Source organism: Phoca vitulina, unplaced genomic scaffold (assembly GCF_004348235.1).
Source record: "Phoca vitulina isolate PV1807 unplaced genomic scaffold, GSC_HSeal_1.0 scaffold8, whole genome shotgun sequence".
In the NCBI taxonomy this organism is placed as follows: domain Eukaryota; kingdom Metazoa; phylum Chordata; class Mammalia; order Carnivora; family Phocidae; genus Phoca; species Phoca vitulina.
Genome location: NW_022589711.1, coordinates 37,012,601 through 37,030,891, shown reverse-complemented (window position 1 = coordinate 37,030,891; position 18,291 = coordinate 37,012,601). Strand labels below are relative to the sequence as shown.

The 18,291-nt window shown below is 42.6% G+C and overlaps 1 protein-coding gene across 1 annotated transcript; it reads left to right on the top strand.

Moving 5' to 3' along the window:
- Nucleotides 1-2,894: 2,894 nt before the first annotated feature.
- On the top strand, nucleotides 2,895-3,697 carry ZNF80 (zinc finger protein 80). Its single transcript, XM_032406248.1, is given in 3 exon segments — nucleotides 2,895-3,127; nucleotides 3,129-3,311; nucleotides 3,313-3,697. Coding segments are annotated over 3 exon segments (801 nt in total).
- The last annotated feature ends 14,594 nt before the right edge of the window (nucleotides 3,698-18,291 follow it).

Genomic DNA, 18,291 nt, shown 5'->3' with positions numbered 1-18,291 from the left:
AAGGGGGAAGAATGTGCTCTGAACAGAAATGCAGTCCTATGGAGGCCCCAGGAGGACAGATTAGGAACTGAGGGCTTTAAGAACAATCATAGCTAGTAGTCGATTGTAAGTTATTCTTTGTACAGAAGCCCCTTGCCATCCCCAGCCTTCAGCAAAGTCTTATTAAACTCATGGACTAGTCTAAGAGAGAAAAAGTCTATATTCATGCATGGACTACAGTGCTAAAGAGAGGCAGACAAATAGTGGTGGACACTCTCCCCATGGGTGTGTCCGAGGACCAAAATGTGCAGGTGACAGTCTGCACTCACAATGGTTGTTGACTGGAGTAGCCCCAGCTGATACAGGAGCCTCATGAGAAGCCCTTGAGAACTGCTAGTAGCTGACTTTGAGTATAGCATAGCTTCTGATGTGACCTAATTTGTACCAACTCCCGGCTAAGATACTCAGGCTACTTAAAAGCATTGCTACTGATGGCTCAAATGACTGCAAATGTTAAGCATTTCAGAAACTGCTCTATATTATTGAAACCATATACTGAAAGATAGATTCACTAAAGAAAAAAATAGACTTTTTCAAGAAGCAAAGCTAACTCATTTTGTAATTGCCCACACTATCATGATTATGATGTCAATATTTAGTGGTCAGTCTTTCTTGAACTCTTAAAAGTGGATGCAACTGAGACCAAGGACCACACTTGGAGAACCACTGCTGGAGAGAACTCTGTCTCAAATGTGTAGCATCCTAAGACTAATGGGGTCACCTGTCCTGGGCAAGGCAGTCCAGCATGTATTCAGACCAGCTCATGCATAGCTGCCTTCATCATGGCCATCTACTCTTGCCTCCCATTCTGGGGAGGGTCCCACTGTCTAGAGAATACAGTTGACCTCTCTGCCTTGTATCCTCACTGCACTGACTTCCGACAAATTCTATGGATGAGAAAACTCTACAGGCTTTTCCCAGGCGATGTGTTTGTCTAGTCCTTCATTTCTCTAACCCTAATATTTACATATGTTCTGAAAGTGATCAAGCAGGTGATATCAACACAAATCCATACGAAACACAATCTCGATTATGAAATATTATATATTTTTTGACATCAGGAAAATGAAAAGAGCATCTGCTATCACCCCTTCTCTTCAACACTGTAGATGGAGGCTCTGGCCAACACAGAAGACAGAAAAATAAAACAAAGTTTAAGTATTGACTGAAAGTCACCTTGTCAAGCCATTTCACTGGGGGTCCTGTAATGGTGGTATCTTTAGCTCTCTTGTCTTGAGCTGGCCATACTCTCAGAAACCATTCAAAACAGCTGCAACAACAGGCAGAAGTCCCAACACTCAGAGTGTCAATGACCCTCAGTCCTCTTCTTTCTACTGCTTACCAGAACCTTCAAATTAGCCTCTCCTTCTCTAGTTCCAAGATCCACTCTTCATGGTCATAACCAGTTCCAGCTTGGGCGGGGGAGGACAGTGGATCAGGGTCTTGCTCAAACTGCTCTCACCATCCTCCCCACGATGGCCTCCACTCCTCACCAGTTCCAGAGGGACTTGGCACTGCTGGGCTCTTAACTTTCCAGCATTCTGCAATGTCAACTGTGATGCTTCCAATTCCCTGCTACAGCCTAGTCTAGAACAGTCTCTGACTGCTGAGTAGTGTTCCATTCTGTGGAGAAGCCATTTATCCACCCTCTTTCCTGGACTCCCTCCAGGTGTTTGCTGTTGTAAACATTCTTTTTTTTTTTTTTTTAAAGATTTTATTTATTTATTTGACAGAGAGAGAGAGAGAGAGAGAGAGCACAAGTAGGTAGAGTGGCAGGTGGGTGGAGAGGGAGAAGCAGGCTCTCCGCTGAGCAGGGAGCCAGACATGGGGCTCGATCCCAAGACCCCAGGATCATGACCTGAGCTGAAGGCAGCTGCTTAACCAACTGAGCCACCCAGGCACCCCTGTTGTAAACATTCTTGTACATGTCTCCTGTGGAACGCGTGGAAAAGCTTCTCTTTGGAAAGACTGGTAGGAAGCAAAGCCAAACTTTTTCAAAGCAGTTTTACTAATAATGACAGAACCATACACAACATAAAAGATCTTGAATTTCCATGCCTTCTCCAACACCCGGTATTTGGACTGGACTGACTTTAATACCCAGCCCCTGTGTACAGTTTTATGTGGGTCAGTGCATAGAATAGAATGGCAAGTAGGACTCGCCCCATTCCCTGTATGACCAAATTCCTTGCATGCATGTTCACATGCATATTTGAGTGCGTGTTTGGAGGTTCTCCCTGGCCCAACTGGAGCGCAGATCCTACCACATGTATGACCTTCCTTCCAGGGTAACTGAGGATTCAGTTCCCAGAAGTAAAAAAAGTGAAACTGAAGCCCCCTGGGACTTGTAGTCCCAAAGCTGTGGCTGGGCGCAGTGCTCTCTGGTATCTGTAGTTGCAGGCACGCTCTGCGCTGGTGGAAGTGGTGCCGTGTGCACCTTCTGTCTTGTTAGCTTGTGGTGGTGTTCCAGGCAGCAGTGTTTGGACCTGTCCATGACCTTCACTTGGAAGGAATGAGGGCAGCTGGACCAGGCCCAGAGAGCCTTATTCTGGGAAGTACTGCTGGAGACCTGCAGACCCCTGGTCTCACTGGAGCATTCAATTCCCAAACCAGTGTCGACCTCACAGTTTGAAGCACCGGTAAGAGACAGAGAGAGGTCTTTGCTGAAGCACCTGTCCAGGTTACAGTTTAAACCCAAGACCAGCCCGCTTTGTCTTAGGAGGTCTTGCTTCAGGGAAGACTCAGGAAGCCAGCAGGTCCGCTGGGGCAAACCAGAGATCAGGGGGGCTGTTGGAAATGCAGAAAGGCACTTGAGACCAGTTACAGTCTCCCACAAGGAGGCCCTCCTGGAGAAAATGAGCCTTGAACACAACAGGTTGGGGACAGATGAGAGTCTGCATTCAAGGGTTTTCCAGAAGCAAGATGCTGCAGGAGATGCTATTCATGACTGTGACTCATAGGACCAAGTAAAGACACTGGTTCATGCAGGGAAGACCCTCTACAAATGCAAAGAATGCAGGAAAGTGTGCGACAAGAATTGCCTCCTTGTTCGACATCAGCAGATTCACACTGGAGTGACGCCTTAGGAATGCCACATGTGAAAAGGTAGACTTTGCTTGACACATGAGGATTCACGCTGGGGAGAAGCCCTATAAGTGCATAGAGTGTGGGAAGGTCTTTAACCGGAGGTCACACCTCACACTCCACCAGCAGATCCACAGTGGCAAGAAGCCCTCTAGGTGCAGTGAATGTAGAAAGACCTTCCGCTATCACTGTTTTTGTCCAGCATTACATGACCCACAATGACAAAAAACTCTTTGGGCACGAAGAGTGTGGGAAAGCCTTTCATTATGACTCTTCCTTAACTCGACACAGGAGGATTCACACTGGAGAGAAGCCCTATATGTGCAGTGAATGTGGAAAGACCTTCCCTTTCCACTCTGACTTTATCCAACACAGTAAGACCCTCACTGCACAAAAGCCCTATGAGTGTAAAGAATGTGGGGAAGGTTTTTGCTACAGCTTCTCCCTCACATGACACACCAGGAGTCACACTGGAGAGAAGCCCTGTGAGTGCAGTGAGTGTGGAAAGGCCTTTGACTACCACTCTGCTTTCGTCCGGCCTATGACCATCCACACTAGAGAAAGGAAACATTGAGTGCAAATAGCGTGGGAAAGCCCTTGAAACAGCTTTTCTTTCCCTTGACACTTGAGGAGTGGTGCTGGGGAGAAACACTCTGAACCCAATAAGTAGAGGAAAGCCTTAAGCTGCGGCTCATCGCTCACTCAGCATCGAAGAATTCATGCTGGAGAGAAACTCCTTGAGCGTAAGATATGTGGGAAGACCTTTTGCACCTGCCCACCTCAGTCAACATCCAAGAACTTATACAGGGAAAAGACCTCTTGAATAGAACTACCACGGAAAATCATTAGGTCACAGGAAACATCGTACTTGGCATCTGAGAATTCCTGTAGGAGAGAGACCTCTCGGTTATCGCACACTTAGAAGAAAGGTCCGCCACACATCTGCCCATAGGCTGTGTCACTAAGCCATCTCAGGATTATTTCAAAGAACAAGGTGGAGGGAGCTGTAGAAGAGAAAAGAAAAAGAAATGAGTGCACAGAGTCTCTCAGACGTCTCTGAAAGCCATGAGTATGAAAATGTTCATACGTTTCTTTCTTTGGGGCTGTCTGAAAGCTAACAGGGCCTTGCCCCTTCCCTTGTCCTTTATCTCTGTATTCACTCAAGTCAAGTGACAAGAGAGTTGGACAGTGGAGAACAGCTCTACAGAGATTTGTTGAAAGCACTCTCTATGGCAAAATGTTGTCTCTAGTCTTGATGAGCAGAAGTCTTTGTGAGAAGTGTGAAGGCTAAAGTCATGAAATACTTGAAGTTTGTAAGAAGTTAGAATATTAAAAATACTGCCACATAAGATTATTTTATATTTAAGGAGATAAGGATCTACGTATGAATAGGCACATCTTACTGCATCATTTAAGACCATTGAAGGTTTTGGGCACCTGGGTGGCTCAGTCAGTTAAGCATCTGCCTTGCAGATCAAGCCCTGCATCAGGCTCCCTGCTCAGTGGGGAGTCTGCTTCTCCCTCGGCCCCTCCCCCCCCCATGCTCTCTCTCCCTCTCTCTCTCTCCCCCTCACAAAAATAAATAAAAAATCTTTAAAAAAATGACTGTTGAAGGTTTTAATTTTTAAAAAATCTTTCTTCGTGTGGTTTTGAACACCCTGCCCTCTCCATTTTTCTTGACTTCTGTTACCTGTTTTGATTCATTTTCTCAGGGATGCAGGGATGGTCCTGGAGCTGTGTGGCTTTCACAGATGAGCTTGGAATCTTCCCTCCCACTGGTTTCTCAGCTTCTTTAGTCCTCTGTAGAGGGGCTTCTCCAGCTTCTCCAAAACCATGTCAGCAGTTTTCTAGAGGTCAAACTGGAACTAAAAGAAACAAAAAAATAGAGCTAATTTAAACTAATGAAAAACTCAGGAAAAAATTTAAAAATTTTTTAAATGAATACAATGTATTAAAATGTAAAACATGGAGATCCTTTGACACATTAATGCAATTTCTAGAAATCTAGTCAAGAGAAATATTCTGACAAATGTGCCAAGATATGTGTACAAAAATCATTGCCAAAAACATGTTTTCATATATGAAATAGTGAAAACAACCTAAATGTCTATTGGTAAAGAAATAAATTACAGCACATCTGTTCTATGAAATACCATGGAAGGATAAAATATCTCTGTGTGTACTGAGGTTAAAACAGATACAGTGTTAGGTAAAAAAGCAAGATGCAGGAAATAAAACTAGATCCAGAGGGAGAAACCTAACACCATTAACAGTGGCTCTCAGTGAGAAGTGGGGTGGATCAGGGGTATAGGGAACTTTCAGTTTTTACTTTATATACTTAAATATTATTTGCAAGTTTTAAATAAAGAGCATGTATTATTTTTGTAATAAGTGTTCCAAATATTTTAATAAAAATGGCACCTTGGAAAGAAAGTGACTCTTATTATTTCTTATAAGGCATGGATTCTACAGGATTTTTCAAAATCCTGGATCAAGGATCCAGAGCTACTTGACCACGTTTAATAAATGATAAGGTAGTTTAAAAACAATTGGCCAACATTTATATAGAATAACACATGTAAAAAAAACCAAGAGCTCAACACAGGCTACTCTTCAATGAACATTCATTTTCCTTTAAAATCCTAGTAACTTGTAAATGCCCTTTTGCGTGGTTAGATTTTAGGTGTCAGGGTTTATCTCCTTGGAGTGGATCACAAGGGAAGTACTCTGATTGCAAGCAATGTCAATATATCTTGTGTATACACACACATATACACACAAATGTAAAGACGTTTGCTGGCCACAGCTGATTTCTAGATGTTTGCCACAGCAGGAATGTGGTTAAGGACACTGGATTTACTTTCAGTCCTCGTGATACAGGTCAGTGTTCTGAATGGAGAGAAGTGTGGCTGCTTCATTCCAACATAATATTCATGCCAAGCAATCAGACCTATTTTCCAAAAAAGGAAAACAAGTTTGATATCTACTGATCATACTTTAAGATTTGCCTGCACCCTCCCTCACAATATATGTGAATATTTGTTAATATCGTGCACTGGGAATCATGTACCATCAGACATACTCTCCCTATTTAGAAATAAGCAAGGAGTGAGATTTTCACACAAGCACACCTGTAACCCACAGGTACAAGTCTGTTCAGGCACTTCTGTTGTAGTAGTTTGCCCTGGTAGAGTGGTCCCACAAGAAATTGATTGTGTGAGTTCTGTTCTCCTTTAGCAGAAGTTGGCAACTGTGTCATCATATATGTACATTCTGCCCACCTGAGGTCAGTTGCTGAAAGTGGACTGTGAAGAAGTGAAAAGACCTTTTAGCTTAGAAGAATGTCTTAGTACATGTTGCTATAACAAAATACTATAAACTGGGTGGCTTATAAATAACAGAAATTTATTTCTCACAGTTCTGGAGGCTGGTAAGTCCAAGATCAAAGTCCCAGCAGATTGGGTGTCTGGTGAGACCACTTCCTGGTTCACAGACAATTGTCTTCTCACTCTGCCCTCATGGTGGAAGGAGCAAGGGAGCCCTCTTGGGTATCTTTTACAGGGGCACCAATCCCATTCATGAGGCTTCTGCCCTCATGACCTAATTACCTCCCAAAGTTCTCATTTCCAAATACCATCACACTGGGGGTTAGAGTTCAACATGGATTTCAAGGGGACACAAATGTTCAGTCTATAGCAGAGGAGAAAGGATCACCTGGAGAAGATCCCATGAGGTCATCGAGTAGTCCCCCTGGTCATATAAGTATAGACTAAGCAGGTGTTATGGCCTTGGGAGAGATGAATACAAGATCTTTGGTATTTCCTATGGTTTTAAAACTCTGCCTCCACCCTGAGAAGGAGGGTGACTGCCCTGAGAAATAAAGACAATAGTTTTGCATCTGAGAATGGTGCTGGTGGTGGTGGTAGTCAATGTGACCCACTGTTCTCCAGGAGGTTATGATTGTCACTCAAGAAAGTTATAAGTGAAAGTGATTGTGCAATGATCTGAACTCATCAAAATGTTCTTGTAATGGACAAATATCTACAGAATTCTTCAAGGCCAAATTCAACTGCAATACATAGGGCAGTGAAAAAGTAACTGCATGGAGTGATATAAACTGACCCAATTTCATTTTCCTCTACATCTGGCATTAGAAGAGGACTAATCCACTTTGGAGTAAGTATCCAGTATTCTTAGCCAATTCAATTTAAGGGGCATGTGAACGCTCAAAGCAAGATGCTGAGCTTCACGATAATGAAGCACATGGGACATGTGAGTGATCAAGTGGCTACATGAAAATATAGGGGGAAAAGTTCTGTATTTCAAGTTTGTGGGCCAATTCATTCCAGTTATAGGTAAAAAGGTGTTTTCTTAAGGCTAATACAATGTAAGCCTTTTGAAGAGCTAATTCGTTAGATATTACATTTGGCTTGTTACCTATTTTTAAATGAAGGATTTTGAATGTATATCTTTCCTTTAATTTCCATAGCTGCTGCTGAGAAGTCAGCTATCAACTTATTAGCATTCCTTCATAGCTTATTTTTCTTTTCTCTGTAACTTTTTCAACATCTGTTTATCTTTACATTCTATAACTTCAATACAGTGTGTCTAGGTGTGGCTTTCCAATTTACCGGATTTGGTATTCATAAGGATTTCTAAAGATTCCTCTATTTCATCAATTATGGAAATTTTTCCTTCATTATCTTTGGGCATGCATCTCCTTCATTATCTCTATTATTACTTTCCGTAATTCTACTTAAATGTATATTGGACCTTCTCACTCTATCTTTCCTTTCTCTTACCCTACCTCTCATATTTTCAACCCCGTTCTTCTCTGCTTTCAGAGTAATTATTTCATATCTATCTTCCAGTTCATTAACTCTCTAAGTGAAACTTTTAAATGCCAGGGGTTATAGTTTTCATTTATACAAGTCCTCATTGGTTCTTTTTAAAAAAATATACTTGATAACTTCTTACACTTTTAATACCTCTTTTTATATTTTGTATCCAACATTTCTAATATCTGAAATTTTTAAACTTCTGATTTTGATTCTTGAAGTTTCTCTTGATTTCAAGCCATGACATCTTATTTCCTCATATATTTTATGATTTTTAATTTTGAGCTAATGTTCATTGGAATTATATCTGTAGGAATTCTTTAAGGCCTGAAATCAAGATGCAGAGAAGTAAGACGAAGAAATTTTCAGAGAAAATTTACTTGCTCCTATCAGGTACCTGGAGACACTACCCAACTCAGACTATTTTGGATTCTCAGCTTGGGATTTTCCAGCTCATATTAGTAATGGGAATTCTAGCCTTAAATCCAATGAGAGTGACTCATGGTTATGAGTTTCTCAGGAGAAATTTATCCTTCCTAGCATCCCAAGGGCAAGATGGGCAGTTGTATTTACTGGGCTTCCACTGAGGGGACACTTTTTTCCCTACTTCCTCTTTTCACAAAGGATATCACCTTTTGGGAGCACTAGCTTCAGGCAAAAGTCTTTGATCCTATTTCCTACGTTGCTCACACCTTGAGATTTGTCCCAAATATAGTTTTCTCTGATTTGTGCTTTCTTGTCATTTTTGGCCCCTTAAAAATTTTCCTTTCTTGCCAATACAACTATGCATTTTTTTAATATATAATTTTTCCAATTTTTCTTTCTTTTTAGGTATTTTGCACTAGAGGGACCGTTTTTTAACACCTAGTATTCCATATTGCCAGAAACAGAACTTCTAATTTTCATTTCATTAGCTGCAGCAGGTTCCCCCAACCTTTTGAATTTACCAAACAGTAATTGTAACAAAAAAAGAACTGACAGACATAAGCTGGGCAACTTTTTATTTTGTAAAATAATAATGTAAAAACAAACAAATGCCTAACTACCTCTTACTTTCACCATGATCTCATAACAAAAAGTTGAGAAGACATTATGAGAGAAACAGCCTTTAACTTAAATTTATTTTACATTTTGCTGATATTGGTGACAACTTTGTCATAGACCATCATTGGTCCATGGGCTTAGCAACTGGGAACCACTAAGCTATGTCAGATGCCATGAAGACGACTTTATCTGAAAGTGTACTCACCGTAATATCTATTAACTGGAAACTCCAACCACCAACATCAAGCCAACTGCCAACTGGGCTAATGCCATTAAATTTATTTGTTTGCAGTTGAGCAAATAACTACCAGTTTATGAAAAACAGAAAAAAAAACATGGGTTGTGAAGTCTGAATCTTGAGTCCCTCCTCCACTTGGGAAAATCACTTAAGCTCTCAGCCTCATTGTCTTCATCTGCGACAATACATACTCAAATGGATATTTTGAAGACTGATAAGAGGAGTGTTCTTTGGAGTGATTAACTTCTCTATTATTCCCCTCTCTTACAAAATACAAACTGAATTTCCCCAAAAGGAGTAAACACCAAACTCCACACAATAAAACTCTTTCCAATATGGATCTAGAACAGGAAGTGTGTTCCATTGGATCCTTTCATTCCTATCACGGAGGAAGAAGTTAGGGCAAACTAAGACTTCCAGGAGAATAAAATTTGCTAACCAGAAAGATAACCCCACCAAAATTTAAGCTCCACAGAAGCTGAGACTTGTCCATGGCAATATCCCCAATACCTATAACAGTGCTTGGCACACTGTGAATGTTCAATGAATGAGGAATAAGAAAACAGATCAGAGTTTTACAACAAAATGAGCCATGATGAAATTATTATTAACATTACCCAACAGGAGCAGAAATCCTGTGTCCCACTTCATAGTCTCCCCCCTCATCAATCCTTTTCCCTCACTCCTCCCCATCCTCCCTACCATGCAGTGCTTCTCCAAGTTCTACAGTCCCAGAGACAGAACCTGGCTTTAGGAAAAAAAGGCAGAATCAAAGAATATCCTAATTCACCTTTTTAGAGTCCTTGCAATCTGTGCACAAGCCTGTCTTGCAATAACTGCTTTGTACAGTGCTCTGTGGTGGCTCTGAAGGCCTGCAGGACCATCAGCCAACTGTGTAGAGGATGGTCAGATAATATCTATGAATAACAATACTAGTTTACATTCATCGAGCGTTTTCATTATGCCAGGCTCTATGCTAATGCCTTTATATGGATTATCTCATTTAATTCTCAGAGCAATCCACCGAGTTTGGCTGGGAAATATAGTTTCCTATATTTTATAGGAATCCTCATTTTATAGACACTGAATCTGAAGCTTGGAGAGCTGAAATAGCTCATCTGGGGTCACACAGCTATAGTACTCTGTCTGCAAAATCCGTGCTCTTAACCATGGCGCTCTATATAATACAGGCTGTATACCACTTCAAAGTCTTTGGCATGGGTTATATGTAAGCATATCCATATTGTGATGTGACTTTTCTTAAATATAACTATTCCTTTTGGTTTGGGTTTTCTTATGCTAGTATATAAGTTAAAAAGATAAATATGAAAAAAGAAAACCAAGTCTAAAAATGAAAATAGTGTTTGAAGTGACTAGAGAGAAAAGAACAAAACTGCTCCTTTCTTATATTGTTTTCTTCCTCCCCTAAATACCTAAATATCTCTTCTTTACCACCACCGCCTTCTGTCTGATTATCATTTCTTTTTTTTTTTAAAGATTTTATTTATTCATTTGAGACACAGAGATATATAGAGAGAGAGAGCATGAGCAGTGGGAGAAGCAGAGGGAGAGGGAGAAGCGGACTCCCTGCTGAGCCAGGAGCCCGACGCGGGGCTCGATCCCAGGACCCCGGGATCACGACCCGAGCCGAAGGTAGACGCCCAACCATCTGAGCCACCCAGGCGCCCCTGATTATCATTTCTTACTTTCACTACTACTGCAAGGCTTTCTACCTGATCTTCTGTGCCCACGTTAGCTTCTCCCCATCTTATCAATCCCTCAAGAAAGCAAGCACGGGACTGATAATAAAGCATCATCTAATCATGTCCATCTTCTCACCTAAACCCCTTTTCAATGGCTTCCCTATACCCTTAGGAGAAGGCAAAAGTCCCCAGTGGAGCAAATAAAGCCATGCCTGTCCAGCCCCTGTCCATCTCCCCGGCCACACTGTCCTTCGTTACTTTTGCTTCAGCGACAAGGCTTATGCACATCCTGTTCTCTCTCGAATGATATGCTCTTCCATCACTTCTCCACCTAATGGAGTCTGACTCATCCTTCAGACTGTTTGCCATTATATCACCACGCAGACCATGCACATGCCTGCTGCATTTCGGGGGCTCAAGAGATATGGTTAAGTGAGTGAATAAAGGGAATGAACCCATGGTGGTCCACTAGATGCCAGGTCTCTTGGCATCTAGTTTTCACTCTGAATCCTCCTGAATGATGAGGCTGGAACTCTTTCACCTCCTGCCTCTGCCACAGTTGACTCAGGCTCTGGGTCAGACTGAGCCTGCAGGTGGATCTCATGACCCAATCCCATCGGGGAAGACAAAGCCTATCTCAGAGGAAAGCTGCTTGGTGAGGTAATCAGATGGAGTGATCTGCATCTCTCAGGAAATCCTGAGGCTAAAATCAACCACTGAGTGACCAGAAAGTTGGGAAGACACTGGCTGGTATGCACACACACCCCTAATTAACTCAGTAATTGGTCAACATCATGACTTCTAGCACAATTAGAATAACCAGGTGAGCCATTCCTGAGTTCCTGCTCTTGAAATCTCAACTGCTTTCTCTGGCCTCTGAGGCTCAGCTACCACTCTGAATTCTTACCTCCATTATTCCTCTCTCATCTCCCACTGCACTCCAGAGTATGCTCTGTTGGCTGTGGCTGGCCCTTCGCGTCACATCCTCATCAGCTCCTTGTCCTTATCCAGGTCCCACAACCTTTGAAAAGGTACCCAAATCCCTGGCCCTGCAGGGCCAGAAGGATCCAATAGTCCATCCCCAAGACCCTCATCCTGTTATTAAGATGGTGGGAGTTGGGTATGTTCTTTGGTTTCAAAGCTATCAGTTGTACCTGATTAGACCTGGGAGGGATACACACCTGTAGCAGATACTGTAATTAGCTTGCTCCAAATTTATTCTAACCTCCTCCTAGTGTGCCTTCCTGTGCTAAAGAGGGCAGAAAGCCAAAAACTATATTTCCCAGTCTCCCTTGCTGCTAGGATTCCAGAAAGACTCCAGTTTCACCACATAAACTTGAAAGGAAGAAGACAGAAAACACCCATCCATTTGTTGGCATGGACTGAGGCAGAGGCAGCATATTCTGTAGTCAGCAGCCCCCTAATTCAGTGGCCTCCGCAGCAGAAATGCAACTGCTTGGATTGTGGCTGCGGTTTATATGACTTTGGAGCCTGGAAGTGTTCTTGGAAGCTCAACCTAGAACCAGATCTTCTAGCCAATATCTGGTAATATTAGTATCTGATAATATTTCTGCTTAAATTCACTAGAGTGGTTTCTGTTGTATGAAGCTGAACTCACCAATACAAAGCTCAGAGTGACTGCAAACCCCTGGGGCACCAGGCACAGACTAGTTCAGTCTACTTGACCTTGTTCCAGGCCCAGGCAGTTTCCCATCTGTGAGCATCAGTCCCTGGGCAGCACTGTTAAGACATCATGCCACACAGCAAACCCATGTCCAGCCTTATACAAGACTAAAGGATCATTCCCAGGAATGATCACCCAGAGGCCAGTCCTTAAATCGTTGCCTCTAATTGCCTTTTTTGCTGTCCCTATTTATGGACTCTGCACTTTTTATTTGTCCCATGAGTCAACTTATGGACCCTCCCAAAGAACTCCTTGTTACCCCTACTTCTTAGGCCAGGAAACAAAGTCTTAAACTACTTTAACAAATCACTTCAAATATAACTCAATATCCCTCTTAGGAGCCCATAGATCTCTGTATCCACACCAAGGTGGAGTTTGTCATATTGTGTTATAATTACCTGTTCACTTCTCTATAACTCCCACTAGACTGTATCTATAACTCCCACTAGAGTGAGGTCAGGGCCCGTTTCATGGAGTATTGACACCAAGTACTAAACACTATGCTTGGCATGTAAATGTTCAACAAATAGTTCTAGAAGTTGTTAATGAATACATAAACATGTGATGTTAATGTGGTGTTTCTTGCTAAATTCCAGGGTCTTTCCCCAGTTCTCTGACTAAATCCTCCACCAATCAACAAAGTACTACTACAGGGAGAGAGAGAATTGCCAAATTCCACTACTTGGACAAATAGACTATTCTGGAATTGATCAATCACATAAAAAATTGCCTAATTTCATGCTTCTTCTGGGAGATGTCAAAATTCCATGAAGGTAAGGTATTGCATAACCTCTACAGAGCCTTTTCTCTGTGTTATGATTGTCTTGGGCTGGGAATTGAATATATCTTACTATTGCCTATTAAGGCGTAATGAGATTTCTGAAATGCAAAATAAAATTCTTTGGCCATATCAAAGCCCTCCTTGGCAGCTCCTTGTCTTGAAGATTGGCATTCACAGATCTCCAGTTACACCCATGTTCCTGCTCATAGCAAGCAACACACAAACGAATAGCAAATGGTGTCAGAAAAACAATCCTGAACACCTGTGTGTGTTTGTTTGCTTTTGGCATTTCATTCAACTGCTAGCTATAAATTAATTATCCCAGTCAAAATTAATTTCTCCCTCTTTTGTTGCCCAATAGCACTTTCTTTATTCTGCAGTTACAGCACCTAGCACATTTTCCCATGTATTACAGAATTAGGTTCACCAGTATATTTGTGTAGGAAATGTTACACCATTTACTCAAAGTCTGGAAGAGAACCACAAACTATCATTGAGATGAGGGTCCTAGGTGGTTAATTAGCTTTACCCACTAACTAAGTGGCTAGTTCTCACACACCAGGCTCAAAGCACTTGGATTCAAATTTATTCTACAGCAATATTATAAATGATATTCATTACATTCATATAAGCTGTAGGCTTACTACACTGTTACCCAAAGAGTAGGTCTCCAGCCACCTGAATCCGAATCACCCAGGGTTGTAATTAGTACATGCAGATTCTCAGGCTCCACGGTGGAGCTACAGAATCAGAGGTCCCATCTGGAAGAGGGAACACAATAACACAAAATACATTCTGGGACCAGTCTATTGGGTAGTCCACTATTTTACCAATCCTGGGCCTGCACATTATAGGTGTTCAATACATTGTTGTTGCTGCTGCTTTTACATTCTCTTGCCCACCGAGGGCTACTGATTAAGTGTATGACCCACCACAGTAAGAGAAGTAAGTATAAATAATAAAAGCAAATAATAAATAAGTAAACAAAATGTTACTAAAATAAAAAAGAAAATAGGACAGATAAGTATGAACAAAGTCTTAGGAAACACCAAGGTGGAGGCAATCAGTTCTACGTAGAAGGCTCTAGAAAGGCTCTAGAGCAGATTATAGTAGAATCGGGTCATTCAGAATGCCCTGGAATTAGCCAATCAGAGAGGCCACACAAAAACACTGTGGATGGAGAGCATGAGCTGGCTTGGAGAGAGAAACACGTCTTCGGTGTCAGGCGAGCAGGTCTCTCAAGATAGCTTAGGAAGCAGGGGGCAGAGTGCGGGGAAGGAAGATTGGGAGGAGGTGGGGCGGGCTGTAATGACTGGGGCCAGACTGTGAGGCGTCTTGGCCATCTGCGCTTTCCCTTGTATTCTCAGAGCTGTTGGGGATCTCAAGAGGCAAGCTGACATAGCTGCTGTCTCACCTACCAACAGGGTGCTCTCAGACACGGAGCTTCCCCACACTCTAGGGTTTTCAGTGTGTCGTTGGCCTTCTATGGCCTCCAGGTGACCATTTGCAGTTCCTTGGAGGCCGGTTACATTAACCAGTCAAGTCAGAGAGCCTCCATATCCTGAAATCTGCAGTGGCCACTGTGACTTTCAAACATACTGGATGTGTCTGGCTTATGATTTATCTGAAAAGGAATTGCAATTCTGGCCATGAGTTATTTTCAGTGTCCATGATTTTAGGGCCCAACAGTAAATTCTGAGAAACCAATTTCCACCATGGGCAGAGCCCAGCTCCCGGGAACTGATCATTTGTTCAAGCTTCAGGATGAAGAAAGTTGAGGAAAGATGGGGTAACGGATGCAGCCTGACCGGATTTGCTAAGGGCATTGTAGATCTTGGCGGAAAGGGTGGGCTCTCTTTCTCCATGCCTCCCAGCAGAGGAGGGTGAAGCCGGTCCCCTCCTTAAACATTCAGACTTCAGTCCCAGGAAGTCAGGCAGAAGTGATGGCTGTAGGAAGAAGGAAAAATCTTGCTGCACCACAAGAAAGGTGGGAAGGACTCAAATTGAAGGGTTATTCTGGACCTTTTCCCTGTGGCTCCACCGAGAGAGGAAAAGTACCCTGAGCAGGGTCCTGACACTATTCTCATCTCCTCACTGGCATGTTTCTGCCTCCAGGGGGGTCCTGTCCCTCCAATCTTAGATGGGGCCAGCGAAGCATAGTTCTTTGCTCAACATCAACCTATCTACCTATGCCCCTGAGCTAGATCTTTCCCATAAGGAGGTCCACACTCAAAAATTCCTAAATCCTGACCAGACCCTCTGCACAAAGGGTCTCACTGAATCCTCCCAACAATCTCTTGAGGTCCAAACTGTTACTATTTCTGGGTTACAAATGAGGAAACTATGACGCAGAGAGGTGACGTCATCCATCCACGGCCATCAGCCACCACTCGCAGTACAGTGGGGCTATGAACTCAGGTGTTCTGACCCCACAGCCATAGGCTTAGCTTCTACATGTGGTCGAGCTAGCATATATGGCATGCTGCTTCCCCGGCAGAAACGAAGCTTGCTCATGAAAGCAACACAGGTCCATTATGGGAAATTTGGAAAAATATTGAAAATGTCCAAAAAGGAAATAAAAATCACCCACAATCCCACCACTTCTACCTTTTGGGGAACGGTATAAATTAAAAACTGAAAATTCCTTCTTATCTCTAACTTTAGCTCTCAAAGATACCCAACTGTCCTCCCAGACTTTTTTTCTTTAATGTTTACACAAATATGTGTAGGTATATACATACACATACAGCAATTTTTAAATAATAATAAGTCTGTGTTCGCACATTACACAATAAGATTATTCTGCACATTGCTCTTTTTTTCAGTTACTATAACATCTATTCAAGCCTTTTTTAATGATTGCATACTAATCCACTGTCTGCTGACCCATAATTTATTCAACCAGTCATATAATAAATATCTTTGTCCATATATCTTTATGAACCCATGCTAGTAGTTCTATAAGATACATTCCAACAAGTGGCTCATAGAGCATGTGCATTTTTCATCTTGCTAATTGTCAGATTACCCAGTGGATCTTTAATTCTTTATTTTATGATGGCAAAGAGGGGTTTGTTGAGAATGAAGCTACATTATGTAATGAGAATCACACATAGCTTAGGGAAGCATTGTATAGGCACTGAATGAGTGATATGGAAGGGGTTCCTCATGGACATTTCAAGTTCTTTGTCACTAAGAAACCACTGGAGAAACGTCTTGTCTTGCTGTGGGTAAAAGAATGTGTCTCTTTCTGGCCTCTCTGGAATTCTCTCTGCTGGCCACCGCTGCTGCCCCACATGAGCCCACACTGGGTGTGTCTGTCTGGTGTATGTGACTTTATTTACTCTTTTCTGAAAATGCATTCTTTTTTTATCTTCTGATTTTATTTTTTTCAGTACTTTTTCTTATTTTTAATTTTTTTTTAGGTTTCATCCCATTTTTTTATTATGTTATGTTAATCAGCATACATTACATCATTAGTTTTTGATGTAGTGTTCCATGATTCATTGTTTGCGTATAACACCCAGTGCTCCATGCAGAACGTGCCCTCCTTAATACCCATCACCAGGCTAACCCATCCCCCCCCCCCCTCCCCTCTAGAACCCTCAGTTTGTTTCTCGGGGTCCACAGTCTCTCATGGTTCGTCTCCCCCTCCGATTCCCCCCTCCTCATTTTTCCCTTTTTTCTCCTAGTGTCCTCCATGCTATTCCTTATGTTCCACAAATAAGTGAAACCTTATGATAATGCACATTCTTGATACCTATACTTTCCCAATATGGACTTCAAATACCAAATCTTTGCCAACAGATCCCCTCAAATGTCTGTTCCTTGCAATTCCCTCAGTGAATGCTGGCCACCGATTCTCCCGCCTGTCTGCCCGGCCTGCATGTCTGCTCCAGAGCTGTCCAATCTGAGGACTCATGGCCCCTGATGGGTGAGAGAAGGGCAACGCCGCTGTTCTTTCAGAAAGAGTAACTTCCAGATTGAGTTGGACCTGCTCAGACTCTTCAAGTTCCCTCCTGAGTGGCTGCCACCCTAACCTGCTCTCACTCCCCACCCTGCCCCCAAAAGCCCATCTCCTCAGGGACCTTCTGCTGTCAGCCAAAGCTGGGATGCCCACTCTTCAGATAAACACGAACCCCTTCACTAGACACACGCTTCCTGGTATTAGTTACCCCCCTGCCTGAAAGGCAGTGTAGCCAAATGCAGAGCATGTGGGACCCTGGAATCAGAAAGTTGGGGGTTTGAATCCTGACTCTTAAACTCTTAACCCTGTTGGCTTTGTGATCTTAAGCAAGGCATTTAACCTCTCTGTGCCTGAATTTCCTCAATTATAAAATGGAGGTAATGAAAAAAAGAACGCACAGAGCTGTTGAAAGCACCTGGTGTAGAGTGCCTGGCACACATAGTCATAATAATCCGTAGCCATTCTTTTTATCATTCCACAGCCACACTTCTCAAGTGAGGTGTTACTGGTAATGTCATCTAAAATTTTAGGATTGTTTCAAATTTGGGAATCTTATCAAGTTTCTTTCATACACGAGCGTTGGAAGAGGTTCCGAATCTTAAGCTCCATTAGCCTTAGATTCAGTCCCACTCTGCTGGTGATATGTAATGAGGTGGGACACTTCCACACGGCTGGAGTAGTGGGACTAATACAACCCTTTCCGAGACGGTCACATCTCCAAGGAGGGGAGAGTCAGGACCTGCAATCTTTAAATACTTGTTCAACTATGAGAATTCACTCTGCCAGCCTTCCCCATTTCAGAACCAGCATCAGGGAGGGGCGCCTGGGTGGCTCAGTCAGTTAAGCGTCTGCCTGTGGTTTAGGTCATGATCCCGGAGTCCTGGGATCGAGTCCCGCATTGGGCTCCCTGCTC